The sequence below is a fragment of the Dermochelys coriacea genome, chromosome 5 (assembly GCF_009764565.3).
Source record: "Dermochelys coriacea isolate rDerCor1 chromosome 5, rDerCor1.pri.v4, whole genome shotgun sequence".
NCBI classification, from domain to species: Eukaryota; Metazoa; Chordata; order Testudines; family Dermochelyidae; genus Dermochelys; species Dermochelys coriacea.
Window position 1 is genome coordinate 92,073,732 of NC_050072.1, and position 27,661 is coordinate 92,101,392.

The following is a 27,661-nucleotide window of genomic DNA, read 5'->3' on the forward strand; positions in this document are numbered from 1 at the left end:
GTCTCTTGTCACTGAGGTGTCTGAATACCTCACATCATTAATGGATTTTATTCTGACAACACCCTGCTGAGATAGGGATAATATTCCCTGTTTTACAGGTGGGGAAGTGAGGCATAGGGTAGATAAAGTGACTTGCTCAGGTCATGTAGGAAGTCCTGTGGCTGAGCCAGGAGTTGAAGCTAGGTCCCAGTGGCCTATCTTCTAGACAATCTTTCCTGCTACATTGGTAACTTAGTACTTGTTGGGCTTGTGATTTCTTTTAAGAGTGGTTACTCTTGTGGTTAGACTGTCTTAGGTTAACAAGAAATGGCCTATCCTCTCCTCAGCAACATTTACTTTAAGTGCGGATAATTGCCAGCCTGAGCCCACTTTCAGACTGCACTACAATACCCTACAGTGTTAATCGGCTTCCTTCTATTTTATTGCAGCTGCTGTGCAAGTTTTCCCACATAGCTCAGCCAATATATTCTCCAGTCCAGCGCCTCCTTTGAACAGATACTGCCAATTATGTGTAGTGGTTTGTAATATAGATAAAATGTCCACCAAGCATTTGTCTGAGACCACAAAACTCATTCTCATTTGTGACCCAATCAGTAGATGAACCTAGATCTCCAGAGGTGAAAGACTAATGTACTAACCCACTCACTCCACAGCCTAGCCCAGGGGTTCTCAACAAATTTTTTGGTGGACTCAGACTGCAGCCACCAACTCTCACTTATGGTTGTACTGACACTTTTTCCTAAAATACTTACATTAAGTTCGGGAAAAACAACTAAATATGTACAGATACACATCCAAATCATTGTAATGTATATTTGCAGGTTTTTTTGGCAGACTCAATAATGCTGCCTTCCAGTTCGGGAGTGATATTTGTAAATATCACAGCACACTTAGTAGCTACCTGGGAGGCTATGAAAAGAGAGAAGTGATATTAATAAACATACAAGTACCACTTTTCACAGATAGCTAGTAAGTCTGCTGTGAAAAGTAATGCTTACATGTTTGTTAATATCACTTTTTTTTTCTCCCTGAAGGAGGGGATGGTGGCAAAAGGGGAGGCAGCAAGGGCCAGAGGCGATGGTGGGATGGATTCAGGGCTGGGGAAGGCGGCGAGGGCCCAGGGCAATGTGGGGGATGGATGTGGAGCAGTGGGAGGCAGCAGGACGAGGGGTGATGAGGCTGGGTGGTGAGTCCCACTGTCATGTGGTCAGAGCCAGAGCCTGGTGTTTGCTGCCATACAGCCAGGGCCCACTGCCAGAGCCCGGAGCTGGGGACTGCGAGGCCGAAGCCAGGGATCGGAGCCCTCTGCCATGCAGCTGGAGTTGTGGGTCTGTGCCCAGGGCCAGTACCTGCTGCCACATGGCCGGAGCTGGGTGCCGGAGCCCGGGGCTGCGTGGCTTGAGCCAGTGGTCACTGCTGTGTGGCTGGAGCTAGGGTTCAGTGCCATGAATCTGCACCTGGGGCTAGCTCCCACCACCACATGGCTGGAGCCCGGGAACAGAGCTGTGGGTTGGTGCCTCCTGCCATGCAGCTGGGGCCAGGTCCGTTTAGCTGGAGCCTGGAGCCACCGCACGGCTCGAACTGCAGATCAGAGGCCAACTGAAGCTCTGTGGCCAGAGCTGGGGTTCAGCACCCACGGCCAGAGCCAGAGGTTAAGCACCAAAGTCCCGTGGTTGGAGCCTGCTGCCATGCAGCTAGGACTGGAGGTCATTGGCGCCTGGGGCCAGCTCTGGCCGCTTCACGGCATGAGCTCAGGAATGGAGCTGGGGGCCAGCACCTGCCACATAGCTGGAAGCAGGTCTTGGAGGCTGAATCCCCACAGCTGGAAGCCAGGGCTGTGTGGCTGGAGCCAGGTGTGTGTGTGTCAGTATTCATTGCCCTGCAGTCAGAGCCTGGGGTCACGCCCAGGCTCCCGAAGTCCTGCTGCTGGAGCCTGCTGCCCAAACCCCCTCCCCACAAGGTGGGGTCAAGAACTCACATTGCTCGTGCAGAGTTGTGCCCCACCTCTCTCCAGAGGCGGTGCAGAGTAGTGCATCCAGGAGCAACAAGGAGGGAGTGGGAGGGGCCAATGCTTCTCTCTCCTCCCCCTTCGTCCCCCAATCACTACCAAGGAGGCTGTCATGGCCGCACAAAAAGCCTCACATGGCCACGATGGCCACATTTGAGAAACATTGGCCTAGCTCCTAAAATCTTTTATAATTTAGTTACAGAAGAACTTGTATAAATTACTCTTATAACTGAATCATTTTCAAAGATTACCTAGTTTTAAGCACTAATACCAAATAATATAGATCATCACATACTGAGCTTCTGCTATAATTATAAAAACAAATTATTTCATAAAGGTTAAATCCCAATGGGTTTTGTACATGAAGATTCAACTCCTGCACATGCAAGTGTTAGAATTGGTTACACAGTGTATGCAGGTGCTTGCACACCACAAGTGCATGCATGGGGATGACATGGAGGCTTCACTGAAAATCAGACTCTGCATGTTTGTGTTATAGCTTTTGGTTGACACACAAATTATGTACCATTTCTAGTTACTGTTGTAAAATGTATTTTAAGTGAGGATTCTCTTCTTACTACAGGACAAAAATATCCCAAGATATTGAAAGACTGATTCATCAGAATGATATTATAGACAGAATCATGTATGACCTTGATAATCCCAGGTAGGCTATATTTGTTTGTCAATTTTGCTTTCTTTAAGGAAACTATTCTGGCTTAAGATAAAGTACAGTAGACGTGAAGTCCGTGGTAAAGCCTGTCTTCCTAATCAGGACAATACTGTACCTTTTTTGCTGTAATCCTGAATGTATTTATTCTAGATAGATTTCCAATCAAAAATCTGAATTAACAAATGAGTTCCAAAGATCCATTTTACTTACAATGGTCTCTTTTTTTTTTTTTTTTTTCCTTTCTTTTTAAAGTTATTCAGTGCCAGAAGAGGGAGAGTTTTTGAAGTTCAACTCCAAATTTGAGTCTGGAAATCTGCGCAAAGTTATTCAAATTAGAAAGTAAGATATCTTTCTTTTTCTTATTTTGCGTATATACTGCAAATTTCTTATTTTAAGAAGACTTATTTCTCTTTGTTAATCTTCAGAAACGAGTATGATCTCATTCTGAACTCAGATATAAACAGCAATCACTATCACCAGTGGTTTTATTTTGAAGTCAGTGGAATGCGGCCAGGCATTGGTTACCGGTTTAACATCATCAACTGTGAAAAGTCGAACAGTCAGTTTAATTATGGTAAGACTTCTTTTCAAAAGGGATGGAAAACTAGCATGTAGGGAGACCTACTGGACTATCCAGAACAGGATACTTTTTTCCCCCTGGGATCACTAGATTATTCTTACAAATGAAACTCGTAATATTTCATGTGATGATGTCATTACAATTATTTTTTGAGTAAAACTGAAGTATAGGAATGCTGTTCCAGGCTCCTACTAAAATTGTGGTAAGGCTATTATCATAAGGTGCTGGAAAAGAAAAGCTGAGTTGTTCTACATTGCGCCAAGAGGATGAAAACTGGGAGCCGTTAAGACCCTCCTTCAAAGTTTTTGCATGTTTTAGTAAATGAAAAGAAGTGCAAACATTGTCAGACAACTTTGTTTCCTGGATTTTGGGGATTTATGTGTGAGGGAAAATGTCATGTTACTGAATGTAATCAGTAAGTCCATGTAGGAGACCAGAATGAACTGTAGGTTTAAGTGGAAAAAACTCAAGTTCTCTTTTCAAAATTGTTTATTTACATCCCCACTTTGGAAATGTTCATACTTCCCATGTGAGATCTGAAATTTCTAGCCAGTAGTGTCTGTTGGGGCTGGGCGTACACTCGTCCAAACTACATGCTGACATAAAAAAGAGCATGGTCCCCACTACTGTTCTTTTCTTCCATCCACCAAAGGATCAGTGGCCCTAACACTTCCTTCATCAGTATTTCTTTTTTTTGCCCTTTTGGGCATTTTCCTGGTTAGTTTAGTTTTTTTAAAAGTTGTTTTTTTCACCAGTGTCAATGTGGCCATCTAGAGCTAGTTTTTCAGCTCTTGTGTTTTTCAGCCTTCCTGTGCCTCTGTACCAGTAATTGGATCTGCAAATCTCTGTCGCACTATTAAGGAAGACTTCAGGTGCTGTGGTTCTTGTGATGCCTTCAGCTGTGTTCAATGCCTTCAGTCCTTGAGTGAAAGATCAGACCTAGATAGGTGTTCCATCTGTCTTGCCTTCACTTCCTGAACCTGGAAGAGCACAAAGAACCCATCAAACTTTCTAGTGGAGGATGCTTGAGACTTAGTTGGCACACTCATACTGAATGTCAGGCATAGTCTGTTACTCAAAAGACCTGAACACCAAAAGAGACTGCTTGTGACATGGATCAAAGTGGAATGTAAAGATCAGTGGGAAGAACATGAAGCCCTGCTGTTTAGGCCCAAGAGTTCAACTAAGTGTGAAGCTATCCTCCATTTCTCTAGATAATCAGATTGAAAGTTAAATAGTGTTTCTCTGAATCAGCTGTGCAGCGAGGCAGAAACAGAATGCTCCATTGTGACTTATAACCCACCAAGAAAAGTTCAGGTGCCCACTCAGTAGTTGCAATCATTGCAGGATAATACTTTTCCACAGAGTCCATAATTAAAATGAGGGACTCATTGTCACAAGAAGTTGTTGAGGCCAAGAATTTAGCTCGATATTCTTGTTATCCATAGAAATGTCTAAACCCTCTTGTATTTTCCTATCAAAATTTTTGGAAGGAATATTAAACCTCCTGCTTGAAGGCTTGAGCCCAATCTCTAATGGTGGTTAGGATGGATACCATACCTCTGTTACACCTTCTGAAGCATCTGGTACTGTCCACTATGTGCAATTTTGGTACTTGGACCTGTTCTGCCCAACCTGGAGTCTCAGAACAAGGCCAGAGCCTGTACCCAAACCAGACATCCTTGTACTCGATAGCTTGAATGCTGCCTGGATAATGGCTTCAGAAAGAAGCCGATCTGCTACTGTTCAAGACATCTTGCTTCACAATGGAAAACCTTTAACCAGGCTGATATAAATAGCCAAATGAAATAAATGTTTCTATTTAGGCAGTTCAACACCACCTTTCTCCAATGGCAGCTCCAATTGTAGTGATACTAGGCAGTTTACTTTCCCTGAAATATTTGGGTCTGTCCCTAAGCCTGATAAATGTTTGGCTGGCAGTGATCTCTTCAAATCCTCCCTATTTACAAGATCACATTTTTTCACATCCCACAGTGAGGGCAGTCAGGACAAAGGATCAGAGCTGGGTCAACCCTGAGGCTGGGAGTAGCTGAGGAGTCCATAGGTTCCAGGCCAGGATCAATACCAAGGTTCAGAGTTCGAGTCAGGTTTCAGGGGCTGGGTCAGGAGACTAAGTCCAAGTCAAGCTGGGGTCAAAGCCAGGAGTTCAGGAGCAAGGAGCAGGAATGGTCGTGTCAGTTCCAGGAGATCTGGGCTGGTGCCTGCACATGTCCTGAAATACCTCTCGAGTTTATATAGGCAAGGAAGCCAGTCAGGAGACATGAGGCTGCAGCCTGTCAGACTGCTTCCCATGGTCTGTGTCCACAATAGGCGATGGGCAAGTGGAGTTCAAGCTTGTGACAGCTGCTGGGTGGCAACATGAAGATGTCTGCTACCTGGGAGCTCTGCAGGCCTGAGTTCTAGACTCATGGGGCTTTACACTCACCTGTCAGGAAAAAACCCTGCTTCTTGAGACCCTATTTCACTATTGATTATTTTGATGGGGTCTCCCTCTGTGCCTACAGCTACATGCTCTGTTTATCAGTGAAAACTGCCTTTCTGGTAACATTTTGCCTTTCAGATAGGAGGGATTCAGGTCCTCAAGGCCAGGCCCCCCATATATGGTCTTTCACAAGGGCAAGGACTCCCTCGGGTCTCACCCTAAGTTTTCTATGCAAGGCAGCTTCCGACTTCCTTGTCAATCTGTTGATTCACCTCCTGGTTTACTTTCCTAACCCATGTTCTATCCCAGGTGAAATGAAACTTCACATTAGATAGAACCAGGCCATTCAGGTACACACTTTCTTTATGGTGTTTGCTGAAAGTTTTGAGACAACTCATATCATTCCATAGACTAAGGGTATGTGTACACTGTGAAATTAGATCAATATTATAGAAGTCGTTTTTTAGAAATAGATTTTATACAGTCAATTGCGTACGTCCACACTAAGCGCATTAAATCGGCAGAGTGCATCCTCACTACCGTGGCGAGCATTGACTTATGGAGTGGTGCACTGTGGCTAGCTATTCCACAGTTCCCGCAGTCTCCACCGCCCATTGGAATTCTGGATTAAGCTCCTGATGGGGCAAAAATATTGTCGCGGATGGTTTTGGGTACATGTCGTCAGTCGCCACTCCCTCCGTGAAAGCAACAGCAGACAATCGTTTTCCGTCTTTTTCCCATGCGGACACCATACTGCTTTCAGCAGACGGTGCAGTAGGACTGTTAACCGTCGTCATCCACCGCTTCCACTACAAGTCTGCTCTGCTACTATTGTCTCAATAGTGAATTTCTTCATGTTGTCTGTCATGGGCTCCTGGGTATGTGTGTTCTTCCTCAGGAAATGTGTGCGGTGCTAACTGTCATCCTCCACCACTTCCGCTGCAACTCTGCTCTCCTGCTCTCATGAATCCACCCCACAGGTCCTCTCGTCGTTCTCTATAAATATCTGTTCTCGTGGCATCCGTCGTCAGCCACTGCTTCCGCTACAACTCTGCTCTCCTGCACACACCATACCACAGCAAGCCTGGAGCCCGCTCAGATCACCACGGCATTTATGAGTATTGTAAACACCTTGCGTATTATCCTGCAGTATGTGCAGAACCACAACCTGCAAAAGCAAGTGAGGAGGCGATGGCAGCGCGGTGACGAGAGTGATGAGGACATGGACGCAGACTTCTCTCAAAGTATGGGCCCCGGCAATTTGGACATACTGGTGGCGGTGGGGCAGGTTCATGCCGTGGAACGCCGATTCTGGGCCCGGGAAACAAGCACAGACTGGTGGGATCGCATAGTATTGCAGGTCTGGGATAATTCCCAGTGGCTGCGAAACTTTTGCATGCGTAAGGGCACTTCAGTGGAACTTTGTGACTTGCTTTCCCCTGCCCTGAAGCGCAAGAATACCAAGATCAGAGCAGCCCTCACAGTTCACAAGCTGTGATGAGTGGTGATAGCCTTCTGGAAGCTTGCAATGCCAGAGAGCTACTGGTCGGTCAGGAATCAATTGGGAATGGGCAAATCTACTATAGAAGCTGCTGTGATCCAAGTAGCCAATGCAATCACTGAGCTGCTGCTATCAAGGTAGTGACTCTGGGAAATGTGCAGGTCATCAGTGGATGGCTTTGCTGCAATGGGATTCCCTAACCGTGGTGGGGCGATAGATGGAACGCATATCCCTGTCTTGGGACCGGACCACCTTGGCAGCCAGTACATAAACCGCAAGGTGTACTTTTCAATGGTGCTGCAAGCACTGGTGGATCACAAGGGACGTTTCATCGACATCAGTGTGGGATTGCCGGGAAAGGTACATGATGCTCGCATCTTCAGGAACTCTGGTCTGTTTGAACGTCTGCTGGAAGGGACTTACTTCCCAGACCAGAAAATAACTGTTGGGGATGTTGAAATGCCTATAGTTATCCTTGGGGACCCAGCCTACCCCTTAATGCCATGGCTTATGAAGCCATACACAGGCACCCTAGACAGTAGTAAGGAGCTGTTCAACTACAGGCTGAGCAAATGCAGAATGGTGGTAGAATGTGCATTTGGACGTTTAAAAGCACGTTGGCGCAGTTTACTGACTCGGTTAGACTTCAGCAAAACCAATATTCCCATTGTTGTTGCTGCTTGCTGTGTGCTTCACAATATCTCTGAGAGTAAGGGGGAGATGTTTATGGCAGGGTGGGAGGTTGAGGCAAATCGCCTGGCCACTGATTACGTGGAGCCAGACACCAGGGCGATTAGAAGAGCACAGTAGGGTGTGCTGCGCATCAGAGAAGCTTTGAAAACCAGTTTCATGGCCGACCAGGCTCCGGTGTGACAGTTCTGTTTGTTTCTCCTTGATGAAAACCCGCCCCCTTGGTTCACTCTACTTCCCTGTAAGCCAACCACCCTTCAATCACCACTTGCAGAGGCAATAAAGTCACTGTTGTTTCAAAATCATGCATTCTTTATTAATTCATCAAACGAATAGGGGGATAACTGCCAAGGTAGCCCAGGATGGGTTGGGGAGGAGGGAAGCACCAGGTGGGGTGGTTGATGAGGGGAGGAGGGAAAGACAAGGCCACATTGCACTTCAAAACATATTGAATGCCAGCCTTCTGTTGCTTGGGCAGTCATTTGGGGTGGTGTGGTTGGGTGCCCGGAATGCGCCGCCCCCATGTTCTTGGTCATCTGGACGAGGAGGCTTTGGAACTTGGGGAGGAAGGCGGGCAGGCGGTTACACGGGCTGCAGCGGCGGTCTGTGCTCCTACTGTCTTTCCTGCAGCTCCACCAAGCCCCGGAGCATATCAGTTTCATCCCCCCAGTAGCTTCAGCATTGCATCCTGCCTCCTCTCATCACGCTGCTGCCACCTTTTGTCTTGCTCCTGCAACCTCTCATCTTACCTGTCCGTCCTGTCCTCGCATTCACTTTCTATTTTCCTGGATTCTGCCATTGTTTTCCTCCACGCATTCTGCTGAGCTCTTTCAGTGCAGGAGGACTGCATAAGCTCAGAGAACATTTCATCGCGAGTGCGTGTTTTGTTGTTGTTGTTTTTTTTTTTCACCTTCTTATCTGCGCTAGCCTCTGGGAGATGATAGGGGGAGCGTTGAAACATTTGCAGCTGCGGGAGGAAAAAAGGGAGAGTAGTATTTTTAAAAAGACACATTTTAGAAAACAATGGATAGACTCTCTTTTTCATGGTGAACTAAGCTCTTAACATTACATAGCACATGTGCTTTCGATACAAGGTCCGTTTTGCCTCTTACATTGAGGGCCTGCCGGTTTGATGTCAGAGATCACACGCAGGTCCGGGCAACAGAAGTCGGCTTGCAGGCAGCCATGGTAAGCCACAGTCTTTCGACTTCTTCAGCCGTCATAACACGTGGGAATGGTTTCAAACAGCAGCACCCTCCTTTCAATACCAGCACCCGTTGGGTTGGCCATTTAAAAGGAGGGGCTGCAGTTTTTGGGTTAACGTGCAGCACAAACCCAACTAAACCCTGCCCCCCTACCCCCCAATCCAAGTCTCTGGGATGATCACTTCACCCCTCCTCCCACCGCATGACTGGTATCAGGGAAGATCCCTGCCAGCCAAATGCAAACAGCTCAGTGTGAACGTGCCCCCCTCTCCTCCCACCACATGGCTAAAAGTGGGGATGATTTCTTTTCAGCTACAGGCAAACAGCCCAGCAGGAATGGCCACCCCTTAATAATGTCCCTGGAGGATTTCCACTCCATCCCCAGACACATTAACAGACTTTTCCAGTAGCTGTATTGACCGTGAATGCAGCCCAAGTCTTCAGGGCAAATTAATCATTCAGCACCCTTGCTTTTAAACCATGTATTATATTTACAAAGGTACACTCACCAGAGGTGCCTTCTCTGGCTTCATGGTCCGGGAGCCTGCCTTGGGAGGGTATTGGCTCCAGGGTGATGAACAGTTCCTGGCTGTGGGGAGAACAGTTTCTCCGCTTACCTGTTGTGTGCTATCGTCATCTTCCTCGTCCCCAAAATCCTCATCCCTGTTGCGTGAGACTCCCCACTTGCAGGTGTCCATGGACAGGGGGTGGGGTAGTGGTAGGGGCACCCCCTAGAATTGCATGCAGGTCATCATAGAATCGGCATGTCTGGGGCTCTGACCTGGAGCAACCGTTTACCTCTTTGGTTTTTTACTAGGCTTGTCTGAGCTCCTTAATTTTCACGCGGCACTGCTGTGGGTTCCTGTTATAGCCTCTGTCCATCACGCCATTGGAGATTTTTTTTCAAATATATTGGCATTTCGTCTTTTGGAACGGAGTTCTGATAGCACGGATTCATCTCCCCATACAGCTATCAGATCCAGTACCTCTCATTCAGTCCTTGCTGGATCTCTTTTGCGATTCTGGGACTGCATGGTCACCTCTGCTGATGAACTCTCCACACTTGCCAAACAGGAAATTAAATTCCAAAGTTCCCGGTGCTTTTCCTGTGTACCTGGTTAGTGCATCTGAGATGAGAGCGCTGTCCAGAGTGGTCACAATGGAGCACTCTGGGATAGCTCCCGGAGGCCAATACCATCAAATTGTGTCCACACTATCCCAAATTTGACCCGGCGATGTTGATTGCAGGGCTAATCCCCTCGGGGAGGAGTACAGAAATAGATTTTAAGAGCCTTTTAAGTCGACAAAAATGGCTTTGTTGTGTGGACAGGTGAAGGGTTAAATCAATCTAACACTGCTAAATTCGACCTAAACTCGTAGTGTAGACCAGGGCTAAGTGGGCCTTGGTCTATATCGAGACTTTTTACAATCTGGATATGGAAGATCCCCCTAGACTTATTAGGGCTCAAGTGGCCTCAGTGGCCTGCTTAGTTCACTTCCCAGTATCAGCGATAGGTAGAACAGCAACATGGAGCTTGAGCCACACATTTATCACTCACTATTCCTTGATACAAGCTTCCAGGTCAGATACTAGTTGGGGTAGGGCTATCCAACTATCATAGTTCACTTCTAAAAAACTAGGCAATTAGTAGTTATCCAGAGTGGAATCTGTGTGGAGAATCACTTGAAGTAAGACCGGATATGTAACACATAACGGGTCTTTGCAATGTGTTGTCCACATAAACTTCTTGCTCAGATTTTTTCTAAACTACTTCTGGCAACTCAAAAGTCATAATCCTTTCCCAGAAACCTTGCTATGAAATGTGTAAAATTCCTCTTAGAGCTAAGTGAACTATCCTTAACAAATAATGGACTCAAACAAAGTAAGTCCTGTTATCTGTTTCCTAATTATCCATTAGCAAATTTTGATTTTTATGAAGTTGCTGGATAGTCAAAACTGACTGCAGGCTTGTCTGCTCTGTGGGGTAATGATTACTATGGGATTGTGATTTCTAAAGCACACTAACATGTTGCGTATTAATTGCTCTGTTTAGACCAGGGGTGGGCAAACTTTTTGGCCCAAGTGCCACACCTGGGAGGGGAAATTGTATGCAGGGCCATGAATGTAGGACTAGGGCAGGAGGTTGGGGGTGCAGGAGGGAGTGCAGTGTGCAGGAGGGGGCTCAGGACAGGAGGTTGGGGTGCGGAGTGTGGCAGGGGGCTTGGGACAGTGGGTTCGGGTACTAGAGGAGGTGTGGAGTGTGGCAGGGGGTTAGGCGGCTCAGGGCAGAGGGTCAGGGTGTGGGGTGCAGGGTGCAGGAAGGATTCAGGGTGCAGGCTCCGGCCCTGTGCCACTTACCTTGAGCAGCTCCAGGGTGACAGCAGCACACAGCAGGGCTAAGGCAGGCTTCCTGCCTGCCTTGGGCCCATGCCACTCCTGGAAGCAGCCAGCATGTCCGGCAGTGGCTCCTGGGGGTGGGGTGGGGCGGGACAGGCAGCTCCGCCATGCACTGCCCTCACCAGTGGGTACCATCCCCATAGCTCCCTTTGGCCGTGGTTCTAAGTTCCCAGCCAATGGGAGTTGCAGGGGGTGGTGCCTGCAGGCGAGGGCAGTGTACAAAGCTCTCTGCCCTTCGCCCTCAGGAGCCACAGGGACGTGGTGCCGGCCGCTTCCGGGAGCGGCGCCAGGGTAGGCAGGGAGCCTGCCTTAGCCTCGCTGAGCCACAAGGCTGGCAATCCTGCTGGCTGAACTGAAAGCCCTCACGGGCCAGATCTGGCCCGCGGGCCGTAGTTTGCCCTCCCTTGGTTTAGGCCCTGCTGCTACGCACTGAAGGTTTGCTCACATGCCAGTTCAGGTGTGTGGACTGAGATACAAGAAGGCTGAGACTTTCTATGAAACTTTATAGTGACGGTGGGTTAGATGTGATTTTAAATCCAGGATCTTACTGTTTTAGTGTCCATTTGAGCCACTACATTATTTTTAAATTACATTTGGTCTTTTTGACCTATGCTTCATTTGTACTTCACTCATCTTGAGTCATTTTTCATTTAATATGTTTCTTGGCTGTTAGTTAGAAGATGGTATGACATTCAATCTTTATAATGGACTCTGTAGGTTAGACTTCTATAAAAAGTAAAATGAATATAGTGTTCTCACATGAGACTGTATTCAAATGTGATCCATTGCTCGTTAGCTGTACAAACAGAATTCTATGACCTAAGATAAAAATCTAATGCCTTTTTCTTAAAGGTATGCAGCCCCTCATGTATTCTGTTCAGGAGGCGTTAAATTCCAGGCCATGGTGGACTCGTGTTGGGACAGATATTTGTTACTACAAGTAAGTATGCCAACAAAAAATGGAGGTAAGCAAATCTGTGTTACGTTGAAGATTAGAACAAAATCTAATTTACATGAATAGAACAAGCACATCCATGAAATGTATTGTGGTAATTTACTTGTAATATTTCTATCGCAAAGCAGTTGTGTGGTGGTAGGTTTGTTTGGGGTTTTGTTTTTTTTTGTTGTTGGGGTTTTTTTTTGAAGTTTTAGATGTTGACAAATGAATTTAGAAAATTAAGTATTTTGTTAATGCTATGTTAAAATTTTCTGGGAAAATTGTATTAATTCAATAACTTGTGTATATAAATATTTAAGCATACTTTTATTAAGAATTTAACCTTAATACCTTGCCTGTGGTATTGTTGACTTTCTCTTTGGGATCCTGTGATGGAACCTCTTTCTAGGTATCACTCCTTATTTTTATTGGAGAGATCTTTAGAATGTAAAAAAGGAAAACTGCATATCTTCACAAATGGCCCTGTCGTGGGAGGAGCTGTAGGGTCCCCACTTATCATCCATTCTGTTCAATGGCTGTCTGTTTTGGTTCCCCCTTCCACCCTACCCCATTAAAATTTCCCACCATTTCTACTCCAGTGTGCTGCTACCAGTAGTAGCAGCAGTGTACACAGCAGCATACAAGTGTTGTAACCATCATGTGATCTCACACTTCTCAGAGCCAGAGGGTTTTCATTACATGTTCAGAAATGATAACATCTAATGTAGCAAAAATATCTACAAATCTCTAACTCTTTTATGTTGGTTTCACTTCACTTTTAGGAATCACTTTGCTAGAAGTTCAATTGCTGCTGGTGGTCAGAAAGGAAAATCCTATTACACAATTACATTCACAGTGAACTTCCCACACAAGGATGATGTCTGCTACTTTGCTTACCACTATCCATACACGTATTCAACTTTAAGGGTGAGCGAATCCTTGAACTGGATTACTTGGATGTCCATTTATATTACTGTATCTCTTTCCATGAGAAAATGCTGCTTGCTTCAAATATTAGTTCATAGATGTATGCTTTTATTTATGTACGCTTCACATATGTTGAAAAGTAATAAAACACTCTCATCAAAAGTTCAAATAAGAAATGAATCTGTATGTTACAATATATGTAATGGGTTTGCTTGTTCTTTAGAACAAAAACTTCAAGAAATTTGACATGATCTTCATTTTCCCTATACAGTATGTCTGATGATTATAGGAATTACAGCTATCTCAGTAATGGACTTAGATGTTCCCTTCTTTCCCCCAAAAGGCATTGAAAACACTGACAGCAGGAGAGTATGGATAAAAGTTGACAGCTGGATACAACTCCTGTAAAGTTGCCTAGAATGACGTTGTTTACCATGATGTAGCTCTGTCTCCCATTTAAGTCTATTGGGAGTTTTTTCCATGGACTTCAGTGGGAATTTGATGAGGCATACATGGCTAAGATGATAGAACTAGACTAATTTGACACTGTCTATCATACATTATCTGTCTACTTATTCCTTGCTCATTATTGATGTATCTGAACTACTAAGGTTAAGATTATGAAGTATTAAAAAGGAGACGTTTTCAGGATAATGAATTGAGTGAAACTGGGGTGTTGTGATGCTTTGTTAATGTTTGTAAAGCAAAGTGAGATGCTTAACTAGAATTTGCAGCATTGGTTATGTTAACAAAAGCAGATCTGGGACTCAACATATAGAATAGATCAATATTGAATGAGGCTGATCATTTGGGCCCATTCACAAACCAAGTGGCTGCTCCTTGAGGGAGTATCATCTGGTAGAAAATGTAATAAATGGGTGGCGCATAGAAGCAGAAAGTGCTCCAAAAATCATTTAAAAAAAGAAAAGGAGTACTTGTGGCACCTTAGAGACTAACAAATTGATTAGAGCATAAGCTTTCGTGAGCTATACTCCTTTTCTTTTTGCGAATACAGACTAACACAGCTGCTACTATGAAAAAAATCATTTAAGAAAGACTCAAAACAATCTATACAAAAGAAAACATTAGTCAGCTGTAGATGTAGTGGAAACCTAAAAGGTATTTCACTAAAAGGTAGTGATGGGAGAATTATCTTCTATACCTGGAACAATAAAAATAAAATACTTAAATAAATCTTTATTTGTCATATACAAAATTGCAAAGGTCTTAAGTACCTTTTCATCATTTTGGGGATGAAGATGCATCTTCAGAAATTGGAATCCATGCACAACCCTCAGCAGATCTATTTTCGACAAGATATGCTGTGTGAGACCTTGTCTGGGAACAGTTGCCCTTTAGTCACTATCACAGCCATGCCAGAGTCGAATTACTATGAACATATCTCTCAGTTCAGTAAGTATAAATTCTCTCTGATCCACTTAAAATTATGTAATATTGGCTCCTTCTAAAAATGTTAATGCTTCATTTGTCTGGAATTCTGTAAAAATAGCAAAACTCAGTTATATTCATGAAATTGCCAGTGGTTGGTCTGCTCACATTTAAAACAAACAAAATAATCCCACCTGATTCTTGAATAGTTAAAGATAAATTTTGGATCTGCATGTTTTCTAAACACAATTTTTCTTTAAAAAAAAAAAAAAGTACTGTCAAACAAGATTTATTCTTATGCTAAACTTTTTTAAATGTTATTTCAAGACAGTCCCTAATTCCTCATTCTTTAGCCTTCTTCATGATCTCATAGCAATTTTTTAGTGCAAAAAACGTATTTTCCATGGAGCCCATTTCATAGATATCACATAAGGACGCGTGACGGTACCACCATGTGGCCTCCAAAACACCCCAATTTTTCTGAATGTCTCATAATCTTATGAAGAGAGGAATTTAAATTAGATCACCTGAGTTACTAATCATCAATTCTTTTAACAGATGGTGTTTATATAGTTATTTTTTTATGTTGCATTAAACTTAAAATCCATTGAGGCACTTGTGTAACAATCAATATTTATGCTAAAATCCTGTCATACTTCATCCCAAATTGATGCAAATGCATTTTGAAAAACACTGTACATCACCATCCACCACCTTGAGCTAATTTATTGTTTTCAAACTGTTTAATTTACTTGTATTACATCTTGCAATTTTTGTGAATGCTTCTTTTAGGGAATCGTCCTTACATTTTCTTATCTGCTCGTGTACATCCTGGAGAGACTAATGCAAGCTGGGTTATGAAGGGAACCTTGGAATATCTTATGAGTAACAACCCCGCTGCCCAGAGTTTACGAGAATCCTATATTTTTAAAATTGTCCCTATGCTCAACCCAGATGGTGTCATCAATGGAAAGTAAGTCAAACTGTGCTCACAGAAGTACAATTAATAAAAGATCTTGGAAAGTCTTGAAAATAAAAATGCAGTAGTTTTCCAGAATTAACATACAATCAGTATTCATACTTGATTTTTTCATATTTGGATTTTTAGTCTCTTTTTTGAGTGGTTTGCTAGTTAACAAAACTACTATATACAAATCTTACTGACAAAATATTTTCCTGATTTTCTTCAGTCAAACAATGGGTAGCAGGTTTAAAACAAATAAAAGGAAGTTCTTCACTCAGTGCACAGTCAACCTGTGGAACTCCTTGCCTGAGGAGCTTGTGAAGGCTAGTACTATAACAGGATTTAAAAGAGAACTGGATAAATTCATGGAGGTTAAGTCCATTAATGGCTATTAACCAGGATGGGTAAGGAATGGTGTCCCTAGCCTCTGTTTGTCAGAGGGTGGAGATGGATGGCAGGAGAGAGATTACTAGATCGTTACCTGTTAGGTTCACTCCCTCTGGGGCAACTGGCATTGGCCACTGTCGGTAGACAGGATACTGGGCTGGATGGATCTTTGGTCTGATCCAGTATGGCCATTCTTATGTTCTTAACATATGTACTAGTAATTTTAAGAGCCTCCATGATCCAGACTATGAAGAACTTACTTTTAAATGTAGAGACTTTTTATATGCTGTCTGTGACTATGATTTGAGATGGCACTTCTGTCTAAGAATTAACTGTGGCTTTAAGTCACAGCCCTGAGTACAAGTAGTAACATGGAATTTAATAGGGAAGCTTATGGCAGTGAGAGTGGAAAAGGAGGCGCAGCATTCATAGTGATGGGGCCATAGCCTCATGCGTCGAGGTCATGTGTACCAGGTATGCCACAAATTCATTGGAATGTTAGAACACTACTGCAGCACAGATGTCGGAGTGGAGGGCTAGCAGTGAAGTAATTCAACTATAACCCAAATATGTAGCATAGGTCAAGGTTTATATACTGTAATGAATCCAGATTTCTCACAAAGCTGTCTTCTAGTATTTTTTTTGTTGGTGAAGAATCAGTAGTGTAAGTGTATTCCTATACAAGAAGGTAATGCTTTCTCTGTGATTTCTCTGAATTTTACTATTAAAATATTGTGTTTTCAGGACAGTGTTTTTTGTAAATTGCATTTATAAAAATAGGTTTCAGAGTAGCAGCTGTGTTAGTCTGTATCAGCAAAAAGAACAGGAGTACTTTTGACACCTTATAAAAATAAGTACCTTCCATAGAATTTGCAATATGGTTTTCCAGAACATATTTTATCATATACACCTCACAAATATTTCTTGGTAGAACAATAGATAGGATGTGCTGTATATCTGCCCTAAATTCTCAATTTCTTAAAGTCCCTAGATTTCTGGTTTAAAGAACACCAAATTGACACAATTTTATATATTGTTATTAACTAAGCCTAATAACTAAAATAAGTTATACAAAGATATTACAAATTAAAAATAAAAAGGTCAAAATCCAACACATTTTACACATTCTCATTGAAAATTAATAATCTTTACATCTAATGCAAGAAAAGGTGATGATTTATAATCTGTCTCAGCTAGAAGGGTGTTATGGAAGTCAATTCATATTCAAACACCTTGTCAAAAAAAGAACTAAAGCAGGGGGAAAACAATTACCAATTTAATTCACTAAGGCTTAACCACAAGGTTCCACACTGCCATTCTTTAATATTAGTATCGCCACCCAATCCCCAAAAGGATAGTCACAGGTGTTTCAGTATCATTTTATTAAAGAATTCTAGGAGAAGCTCAACTTACAACATTCGGCTACTAAGAATTTAGGTGGAAATAGTTTTCTGAGGTTAAATCTATAATTTATCTTTAGTTAGTAAATGTGACAGGAGGTGTGACTACTTGCTCAGAAAGTTTCTTAAAGGTGCTGACGTGGAACATAAATAGCCCCTGTGGGCTTCACAGCTGCTCGGTTGTCCCTTCAGCCATACTTACTCACAGATACTCCAGCAATCACTCACTGGTTAATCACTCACCTGCTATGCATGAATGCCAAGGATGTCTCTCTGTAGATTGAAAACTAAAAATCTAAAATAAAACACTTAAAATGGCTCTATGAACTTGTTAAACTTACAGTACTACTTAAGTCTTTCTGAAACATTGCTTGCTGTAGACCCTGATCTTCCTGGTTTCTGCTAGTCTTCTACTACCTAGTTGGTCTCCTGAATGCTACCAGGCTTGCCTGTGACAAGTTTTGTATGTTGGCTGATGATGGGTTCTATATCCCTGTCAATTGTCAATCAAAGCTGGGGTGGAGACAAAAGCCTTGTTTTAAGTCCTGTGGCTTCTGGAGTTGTGATGGTGTGTACAGGGTACATGAGTTACCTTTGAAGCTATTATTTTAAAGGTTCACAGTCGTGCTTTCTTCTTGATGAGCTGAATACAATTCCATTGAAGTTACCAGCCTTCCCATCCAGTTAGGTTTGATTTGATCATCTTCATGGAGATCGGGATCTTTCCACAAATTAGCAAATAGTATGAAAAATTCTAGATAAATTCAACAGACTCGGCAAATCCATTACTGAACGTTGTTGACAGTTGACTGTCTATTTAGCAGTTCCAAAATATCAAATTGAGTAGACAAATTATGGTCACAAGATCATGAACTAGGCAAAAAGGTTGAACAATAAAATCATTGACCATCTTCCAAAAATTTAAATTTAAAAGGCTATTAATTTTTTTTTTTTAAATTAGAATTTATAAATTTGGAACTGAATCTGTTAGCTTATCACACACATTCAAACATCCAATTTTCACAGCACATAGATTTACTTTCTCCTAATCTCAGAGCAAGTATGTAGGCAAATATCTTTAAATAAAAATTTACTTCCCTTTAATTTTAGCTGATCCAAGTAAAATATATTTGTAACCGTTATATTAACTCTTCTGCAAGAATTAAAAAATGTTCTTAATACAAACTTGAATTTAAGTCTCACTTGACCACATAAATTGAGTAGTTGTGTCACAGGCAAAACTTAAATTAGTGAGGGTAACTTTTAAAATAAAAGTGAAGTAATATTATGAGACATACATTTCTTTATAAATTTTGTCTTTCATAGCCATCGCTGTTCTTTAAGTGGGGAGGATTTGAATAGACAGTGGCAAAACCCAAACCCAGACCTTCATCCCACAATTTACCATGCCAAGGGCTTACTACAATATTTGGCTGCAATAAAACGTTTGCCTCTGGTGAGTATGTGTGTTTGCCCAAAATAGGCATTTCAGAATCATTTTAGCTTTTTGTTTCAATACTGTCTCACTCTCTGTAAGAGAAAATACATGTATGGGTCCTTGCAAGTGCTTCACATGTTTACAAATAAGACTTGGAGAGTTCATCAGAAATTTCTGGAACTATTTCCAGTTGTATTGAACAAGAGCAATGACTGTGGTTAATGCTACAAAAATATTTAATTATAACTCCCCATTAATTCTTGAGCCTTTCAATACTGTATATCTAGCATTTATTTCCAGACGTTGTTGAGTTAGAGGGTAGAAAAAAGCCTCATGTTCTGAGCATCAAAGGGTGTTGTTTGTTTGTTTGTTTGTTTGTTTGTTTGTAAGGCAGCTGTAGTAATGAAAACAATTTGAATTCACAAAGTATGAAGTGCTGCATTGCTAGTTTTGAAATTTTCTTTGGAAATGGCTTAGTTGCAGTTTATAAAACGGCAATTTGGAACATATGCAATATGCCTAAACTTCACATTGGTACTTATATTGTACAGTATGTGTGCATTACTACATAAGTTCCCAATCCTGCCAAAATGTATGCATATACGTAATATTGTACTTGTGAGTCATCACTTTGAAACCAATGAGATGTCATTGCAGAATCAGGACCCAAGGGTCAAATCATTGTGTCCTTATAGGGTTTAATGTGGAAGGGAGAGATGGGATTCTCCCAGCCATTTTTGGTCTTCCTCTTTCCACTCTTCCTCTTAGGTTTCAGCGCAGCAGTTGTGTAGTCTGTATCTGCAGAAAGAAAGAGTACTTGTGGCACCTTAGAGACTAACAAATTTATTTGAGCATAAGCTTTCGTGAGCTAAAACGCACTTCATCTTCCCCTTAGGAAGTCCAGAAGAGAGGAGCTCTAATCCTTATAGGAGGCACATGAGTGTAGAGCTCTTCCCTCAGTCCATGCACATTTTCATTTTATTTTTCAGTATGCAGTTAAGTTAGCTATGCATATATGTGTAACAAAGTCTTCCTTAGTTGTGTGATTTGAGTTCAGGAAAAAAGTTCAGTCTATCAAAAATCTAGTGTGCATGCAGCTTTGAAAGGCTCATAACTCCATTTAACCATCTTATTTTTAATAAAACACTCAAAGGTACTTCTATAGCAGGATTCTTTTTATGCCAATATTTTTAACCCCAGCCATTACCGCTGTAGATAAAGTTTAAAAAATGTTAAATAGGGTTGAAGAGTAGTTTCTTTCGCTCTCTTCCTAGTCAAAAATGACTGCACAGATGGAGTAAAATATTAAAAAATAAGAAAAGCTTTGGCAAAGACCAGTTTCTGTCTGACATATGAGTTTTTCAGGAAATTATGAGCGAATGAGGACAGGAGTTTGAACAACTTAACTCTAGTTAGTGGTTGTTGCTATTGCTTCTGTTGTGATAAAAATGTTAAGTCATGCACTCTGAATTTGCTGGAAAAAAACACTGTGCTTTCTTAATAAACAGGTTGATTGTATAATGTGCCTTTCACTTGCTAATGCTGTTTTTTTTAGTAAATGTAAACGAATGCAATTAGGATGAGAGGTGAGGGAAATATATAAAACTTTATATTATTTGATGCTGAGGCCTGTTTTAAAACATTGCTTTAATTTCTCCAATTTTTGTAGGTTTACTGTGATTATCATGGTCATTCTCGTAAAAAGAATGTATTCATGTATGGCTGCAGCATTAAAGAGACAGTGTGGCATACTAATGTTAGCGCTGCCTCTTGTGACCTGATTGAGGACCTTGGTTATAGGGTGAGTAAAAGTTAAACCTTCAAGTAAGTTGTGAAAGTGTAATTATATCTTGATTTCCTCATGTTGTTACTTTCCACACACACACCCCCCCTCCCAATAAGAACAATGTTAATCTGGTCTAAAATGGAAAAGGTGTTTATGTACTTATGCTTTGTCAGAGTATTCATCCACAATAATAGGTGGCGTTTGCTTGTCCCTAGGCTATGCCGTTCTCTAGGTACAGGAGATGGTGTGGGGCATCTGCAACATACAACAATTTATGCTTTGGGATTCGTGCAGTAAGACACATACAGGTGCACAGATAGGTGTTACTGATTAATATAATTTACTCATAAATCATGGATCTAAACTGGAAAGTAAAGTTTGATTTTTTACTTTTCTCTCTCTGGAAAGCGGCATGGGCAACTTTGTTTCCTTGTTTATGCTGCTCTCAAGCCTGAGCGACTGTGTCATTGTATAGAGTATGATTACAGTCTCCCTGTGCAATTTGCATGCACAGTATAAAAACAATTCCTTGACTTCCATAATATGTAACAGATTATTTTTTCAGACATTTTTCAAATACTTCCACAACCTTGTATACACCCCATGCTGCTTTACAATACTCCATGCCCACTTAAAACTATCGCTATTTTTATGTTCATGAATGTTCTTGAACATTTTATAGAATAATAGTACTCAACTATAAAAGAACAGGTATAACATTTGTTGATCTTTAAAAAAGTCAGTTTTATTTATAGGTATAATTACCTCAGGATTTGTAGCATTCCATATACTTCCCTACTTTCTCATCCACAGAATATCTCAGAAATACTACACATCCTAAGAGACATTGTTTAATTGGTTTCATTATCTAAGACAATTTGGAAGTGTAAGGGGGACTGCTGTTGTGTGTGGGGGGGAACCCAAGTAAACTTCTGAAAACAGAAAAGTATTCTGGAATCTAGGGAGGTATTTGGACAAAGTAATCAGTTATGTTGTGATACTTAACCTGTGGCACTAGAGCTGCGTATGATTCTAACAGAGTCCAGAGGTCTAATTGTAGCTCTTCTTTCTCTGCCTAGCTTCATGCAAAGTTAATAGAGTGCCAGTCAGAGGAATACCTTTTATATGTCAGGGAGTGCCAGACAGTTGGATTAGATCACTGTCATGTAGCCAGGAAGGGGAAACAAAGAAAAACGCCCTCTGAGAAGGAGGAATGTAGACAAGAGAGTCAACTGTCATAAAATACCAATTAAATAATCCTTCATTTGACACAGCTGACTGTTTTATCTTTATTCTTCTAATTAAACAAGACAAAAAAATTTGTCTATTTCATTAAACAAAAATGAAAGGTAGAAGTAATTCAGCTTTTCAAAACATTATTATTAACTGAACTAACAAACTAAGCAATACTTTTGTATATTTTTTAAAAAATGTTAAACTGTGAACAGAATTATGAACACTTCCATATTTTAGTATAGCAAACACTTTTGTCATGTTCTTTATTTATTCACTTCATTGATGGATTTAGATCAATTATTACAGGCAAGGCGAGTAGCATTACCTATTATTAAGGCTGCTGAACACTTCCCATTGTTAGATCCTGTTTTCACTCGCTTACAAAACTTTGCCCATTCGATCTGAAATTTTCCATGAGGATCTCTGCCTCAGTCTTAATTATTTTGGAAAATTTCAGACTAAAGAGTTGAGCCATTTTTGATAATGAAGCTAGGGAAAATATATTCTGCTCATACTAAATTTGCTAACAACTCCCCCCCCCAAAAAAAAATAAAAAACAAAAAAAACAACACACCACTCCTAAACAGGAGCGGAGTCATGAAATTAGTCAGGAGATGCCCTTTGTGTCAAGGATGTGACTTTTGCTGATCCCCCTGAAAATCTGCCCAAGTTATAAACCTCTGAAAGAGTGCAATTTGCACATGCTTAACAAAAACTTGCTAGAGGTTCACAGCTAAATTCCCAGAAGATTCCATAAGCACTAAGTATGCTCCAGGCTGGGGCTGTGAGGAGATTAGCAGAACTGTCTCTGTAGTTGCGACTCTCAGTTGCTGCAGCCTGTGTCAGGTCCAGACCCTGGAACAGAGAGCCGGGAAACTCTCTGGCTCTGTGCCCCTCCTGCTGACACCTAGGCAGTGTGGAAGAGGCACCTGATCTGAATGCAGAGGAAGCAAGAGCTAAACCTGGTAGGAGATGGGCGGGGGGGGGGGGGGGGGGAAGGGGAGGACATAGATTGGAATAAGGAGTCTGGGGAGGGGTGGGGGTTGGGGCTGGAGACTGTCAGAGTTAGGATATGAGGGGAAAACTAGGAGTTGGGGTGGAGAGAGTCTACAGTTGGCTGGGTAATGAGAATCTGACTGGGAGCTGGGTGAGAGGAGACTGGGACTAGGACCAGGACCCAGTGGGTTGGAGGAGACTGAGACCCAACTAGGAGCCAAGTGGAATACTGGCACTGTCTGGGCAAGGAGATGGGGAACACTGAATAGTTGCTCATTACGTGAGCCCCATTCATCTTGTGCACTGAAAGAGGCAGAGGTCCTGTGGAAAAAGTCATTTATGATCATGTAATTAGACTGTTTCATACTGCATGCATGCAAGGGGGCTGTATTAAGGTTGCATGGGTAGCCTTAATTCTGGCATTTCCTAACTTTTGAGTGCTTGAATTCGCAACCATAACGTTTTAATGTAATTTTTGCAGTGTAATATTTTCCCAGTGTATTATTATTATTTGATAAGGATTTTTAAATTAAGAGTTCAAAATAACTTTTTTTTTTGCGTGGTCACAATGACTGTAAAATAATCTTTCCTGCAAAATAAGCTTCTTGTGTAGTTTCACTGCCACCTTGTGGCAATCACAAATATATACAGTTTTTTTCTTTTTTACTTTGAAGATGACTTTTTTTTTTTTAAGGTTTCAGAGTAGCAGCCGTGTTAGTCTGTATTCGCAAAAAGAAAAGCAGTACTTGTGGCACCTTGAGACTAACAAATTTATTAGAGCATAAGCTTTCGTGAGCTACAGCTCACTTCATCGGATGCTTTTCTTTTTTTTTTTAAGGAGGCCCAATATCTGCACCTGTTTGCAAACCTACTTTTTTCTTTACAGTTGTGCTCACTGATCTGGTGACAGGAGCTGATTCATAACTTGCAAATGGCTAGTTATGAATCTAACAAGTGCAAACAGTTAGGCATGCTTTTTGTTGCTCAGACATAAAAAGACCCCCAAATGCTACTGGAGTATTTCCCTTACAATTTCTTAACTGTCTCTGATTATTTACAATTTCATTATCCACTTCAGTCACTTAAATCTTGTCTACACTATGAAATTTCAGATACTTGCACCAGTTTTATTAACAATGTAAGTACTATTATAGACCAGCCTTTTGAGTTTTTTGACAAGGGCTGAAATGTCTGAGCTGAGTCTAGATCAGCACTTAAACCATTTGCTAATGAAAATGGGTACAGAATTTTTATAGAAGTGAAGTGTGTCCATATTGCTAGAAATGGAGAGAGTAGTCCTATCATATGGCCAAACAAATTAAAATAAGTTGAAAACATATAACTTTTTTGCATCTATCACATGTAGCAAAATATTTTTGACTGAAGTGAACTTTCCAAGAGTGAAGAATAAGGGTCAAAGAGAGAGAGACCTGCAAGTGAACAGCTGAAATAAGTGTAATATTTTTCATCTACTGAAGAATTGAAGATACCAAATGCTGTTTAGCACTTATATGTACACCAAAACCTCATATTTTAAATTTAACAGTTGAGGTTTGTGGGGTGAGTGGTTATCTCTGGCATAATTTAATACAGCTGTTCCCAGTTTTCTTATTTTTAAGAACAGATGCCTTAGGAGATCACCTGATATTTGAAAAGCTATTCTACTATTAGGTAGGATTTTCAAAAAATGTATGAGAATCACTCTCCAGCATTCTTATTTAAATAAACCCTACACCAATATTATTTCTCAAGTGATATAATCCCAAGGCAGTTTGTTTATATAATGTACTCAGTGCTTTAGTGTGCTGGGCTGAAATGTTGCTGAATAGTCTCTTCATAATAGTGCCTTTTTACATAACTTTTTACTCTGGCGATTTTGACTGTTGCTTGTAGTTTATTTAGTTAAAACATTACAAATGATATCATCTGAATAAGTCACCATGTCCAAATCAAATTGATGTGCTGTACATGTGAAAAATAGAGGAATTAATTTAAAGGCACATTTTTCAAATAAAGCCCCAGTTCAACATAAGCCTGATCCAAAGCTTATTGAAGTCTATGGAGAGACTCCCATTGACTTCAGTGGGCTTTGGATCAGGCCCAAATGCTTACACATATGGCTAACTTTCAGCCTATCCCTGTTCGGCAAAGCACTAATGGTAAATTTGCACTGACTTTAAAGATTAAAATTAAACGCACATAGTTAAGTGTTTTGGGCCTCAATCTAGCAAACAATTGAAACATGTACATACACACTTAAGCCTGTGAATAGTTCTGTTGAATTTGAGTTTATTCACATGCTTAAAGTTAAGTGCTTTGTTGAATCAATGTCAGAAATACTATATAGTATTTTAAAATACAGAACTTCCTATACATTAGACTATTGAAACTGAATATTAATATAAATTACATTTCCCTTTTGCACTTCACTCAGCTTCAACAATAAAACCAAATTAGTTGTGCATAGAGTCAAATCTTTTCTACTAGACACTTCACTTTCTATTTTTTATGCACTTGACTCTCACACTATTTTAATAATACGGTTGCAAACGCTACAGGGAATTTTTAAAGGTGGAGAAGAATGAGTCAGTTGGGGTTCTTGGATCTTTTTAAATAATAACATTACTTTGGATGGATTTTGCAAAATCTTTTTTTTTTTTTAAACTGGAATTTGAGATCTGAACTGTCTGATTAATATACTATGGTTTCACATTTTCATAAAAACAAATTGAGTCTTTTTCAAATTACTACCCTATAGGCTCTTCCTAAGATTCTCAGTCAGATTGCCCCAACATTCAGCATGAGCAGCTGCAGTTTTGTAGTGGAAAAGTCCAAGGAATCGACGGCACGTGTAGTTGTCTGGAGAGAGATAGGAGTACGAAGGAGCTACACAATGGAGAGCACGTTATGTGGCTGCGATCAGGGCAAATATAAGGTAAAGAAACTAGATGAAGTGAAACCCTATGTGTGGACGAGTTTACCATTTATATTGATATCACTTTCTAAAACCCAGCTTGTCTGTTTTTTTTAAAAAAGGTGCATGAACATCCTGCTATAGGGCTTTTTACATTATATTGAAATAGACTGTTTTGCACAATATAATGTAGATTCCTTCATTATTCTTTTGGATCTGTCATTCTAAAAATGTAATGTGTATGTTCTGTTAATAGTCTTGTTAATATGGACAATTAATAATCAAATAAAAATATTTATGGTTGAAATTTTAAACTTACAAACGAAGAAATTCATGGTTCTTACTGTAATTTGGAAACAATTATTTTATCAGTTACCAATACATTCAAGAATTTTAAAACAGACATCTTGGATACATGACCATTATCAAGGTTTTGCGAAGTGAGGAGCTCTCCTCTTGGTACAATCTGGAGTGATACACCAGATATTAGGTAATGTTGCCTCCAGAATTCTCTTCCATGGCAGCAGGAGGAGGCAGATAAAGCCAAATAGGTTCATGCTATTTTAGCAGCTTGCTGTTCAGCAGTGAATAAAAGTAGTTAAATTTTGCCTGCTTTCCCGCCTCCCTCCCCCAACTTGGGAACTTATCTTTTGAAATTTTGTTTTCTTCAAAAGTGTCTCAGCAGTGCTGGATGAGAAAATCAGGGCCAGCCTGTGTTTCCAGTGCAGCACAAGCCTATTGCCTTATGCCTTTTTTTGTGCACCAGTTACCCAATAACCAACAGCTGAATATTGCTTAAAAAGTACAACCAGTGGAAAATAGTGGATGACCTGAAGCCTCCTCCATCTTTTCCCTTCCCACAATGCCTCAAACTGCTGCAGGCTGAAGCAGAGAAGCAAGCTGAAGCAGGCTTAGAAAGTAAATGACCCCTGAATACCAAAACATCCCACACAGTAGCTTCTCCTGTTTGCAAGCAGACCTCAGCCATGCTGAACAGGCAGACCAGAAGGCTGCAAACCAAGTAGACAGTGAGGTATAATTATCCTATTCCAGCACACCAAACCAGGTTCTCTTCGCCAACTGACAAAGCACACACCTCAGCAGGTTTCTCAGTAGGCCCATATAGAGTACATTATTCCTATTTCATACTAGGTACACAAGTATCCCTGTGATGGATTAGTTCCAAAATATTCCCAGACCACCTTCTGTGGTCCTGAGATGGGGATGCTTTTAGGGTTCCTGTTGATAACAGGTTTCAGAGTAGCAGCCGTGTTAGTCTGTATTCGCAAAAAGAAAAGGAGTACTTGTGGCACCTTAGAGACTAACAAATTTTGTTAGTCTCTAAGGTGCCACAAGTACTCCTTTTCTTTTTGTTGATAATAGTGCATCCAGGAGTCCCATTGACCAAAAATCTTCAGAATACCTTTTGGATACATAAGGTAAAGTATGGGATGCCAAACTGAAATTTGAGAAAATTAACTTCCAAAAGCCTCAATCAGTCCTCAGGTAAAAAAGAGTAGAAATCAAATGGAAAATCTATACAGTTGAGTCAGACTGAAAATCGGTTATCCAGAAAGGAAAACCCCTTCATGTTTATTACAAACCAACCAAAAAGATCAAATCCCTGCACAATAATCTTTTCTTTGGAGTCAGTGCAATGAGAGAGATTTCCATCTTTCAATGAAGGCAAAGAGGACATCTGGGATGCCTGGCCTCTAGAAATGCCCACACTCTCGTTATGAGAAGGAAATAATGAGATTCACATGGCAGATTAAGATCAATTGATAGA

The 27,661-nt window shown here is 41.2% G+C and overlaps 1 protein-coding gene across 14 annotated transcripts in view; it reads left to right on the plus strand.

Annotated features, from left to right (window-relative positions):
• Positions 1-27,661, plus strand: part of AGTPBP1 (ATP/GTP binding carboxypeptidase 1) — a 174,394-nt gene that overhangs the window by 110,319 nt on the left and 36,414 nt on the right. For 10 of the 14 annotated variants that reach the window (XM_038402651.2, XM_038402649.2, XM_043515137.1 and 7 more), the window contains 10 exons: positions 2,592-2,675; positions 2,934-3,020; positions 3,107-3,255; positions 12,351-12,438; positions 13,218-13,362; positions 14,622-14,775; positions 15,544-15,724; positions 18,829-18,958; positions 20,610-20,741; positions 25,717-25,893. In XM_038402651.2, coding sequence (XP_038258579.1) covers positions 2,592-2,675; positions 2,934-3,020; positions 3,107-3,255; positions 12,351-12,438; positions 13,218-13,362; positions 14,622-14,775; positions 15,544-15,724; positions 18,829-18,958; positions 20,610-20,741; positions 25,717-25,893 — 1,327 coding nt within the window. Of the gene's footprint in view, positions 1-2,591; positions 2,676-2,933; positions 3,021-3,106; positions 3,256-12,350; positions 12,439-13,217; positions 13,363-14,621; positions 14,776-15,543; positions 15,725-18,828; positions 18,959-20,609; positions 20,742-25,716; positions 25,894-26,735; positions 26,894-27,661 lie in introns of those variants that run through there. The other 4 variants (XR_006281636.1, XM_043515142.1, XM_043515143.1 and 1 more) reach the window with 4 other exon arrangements.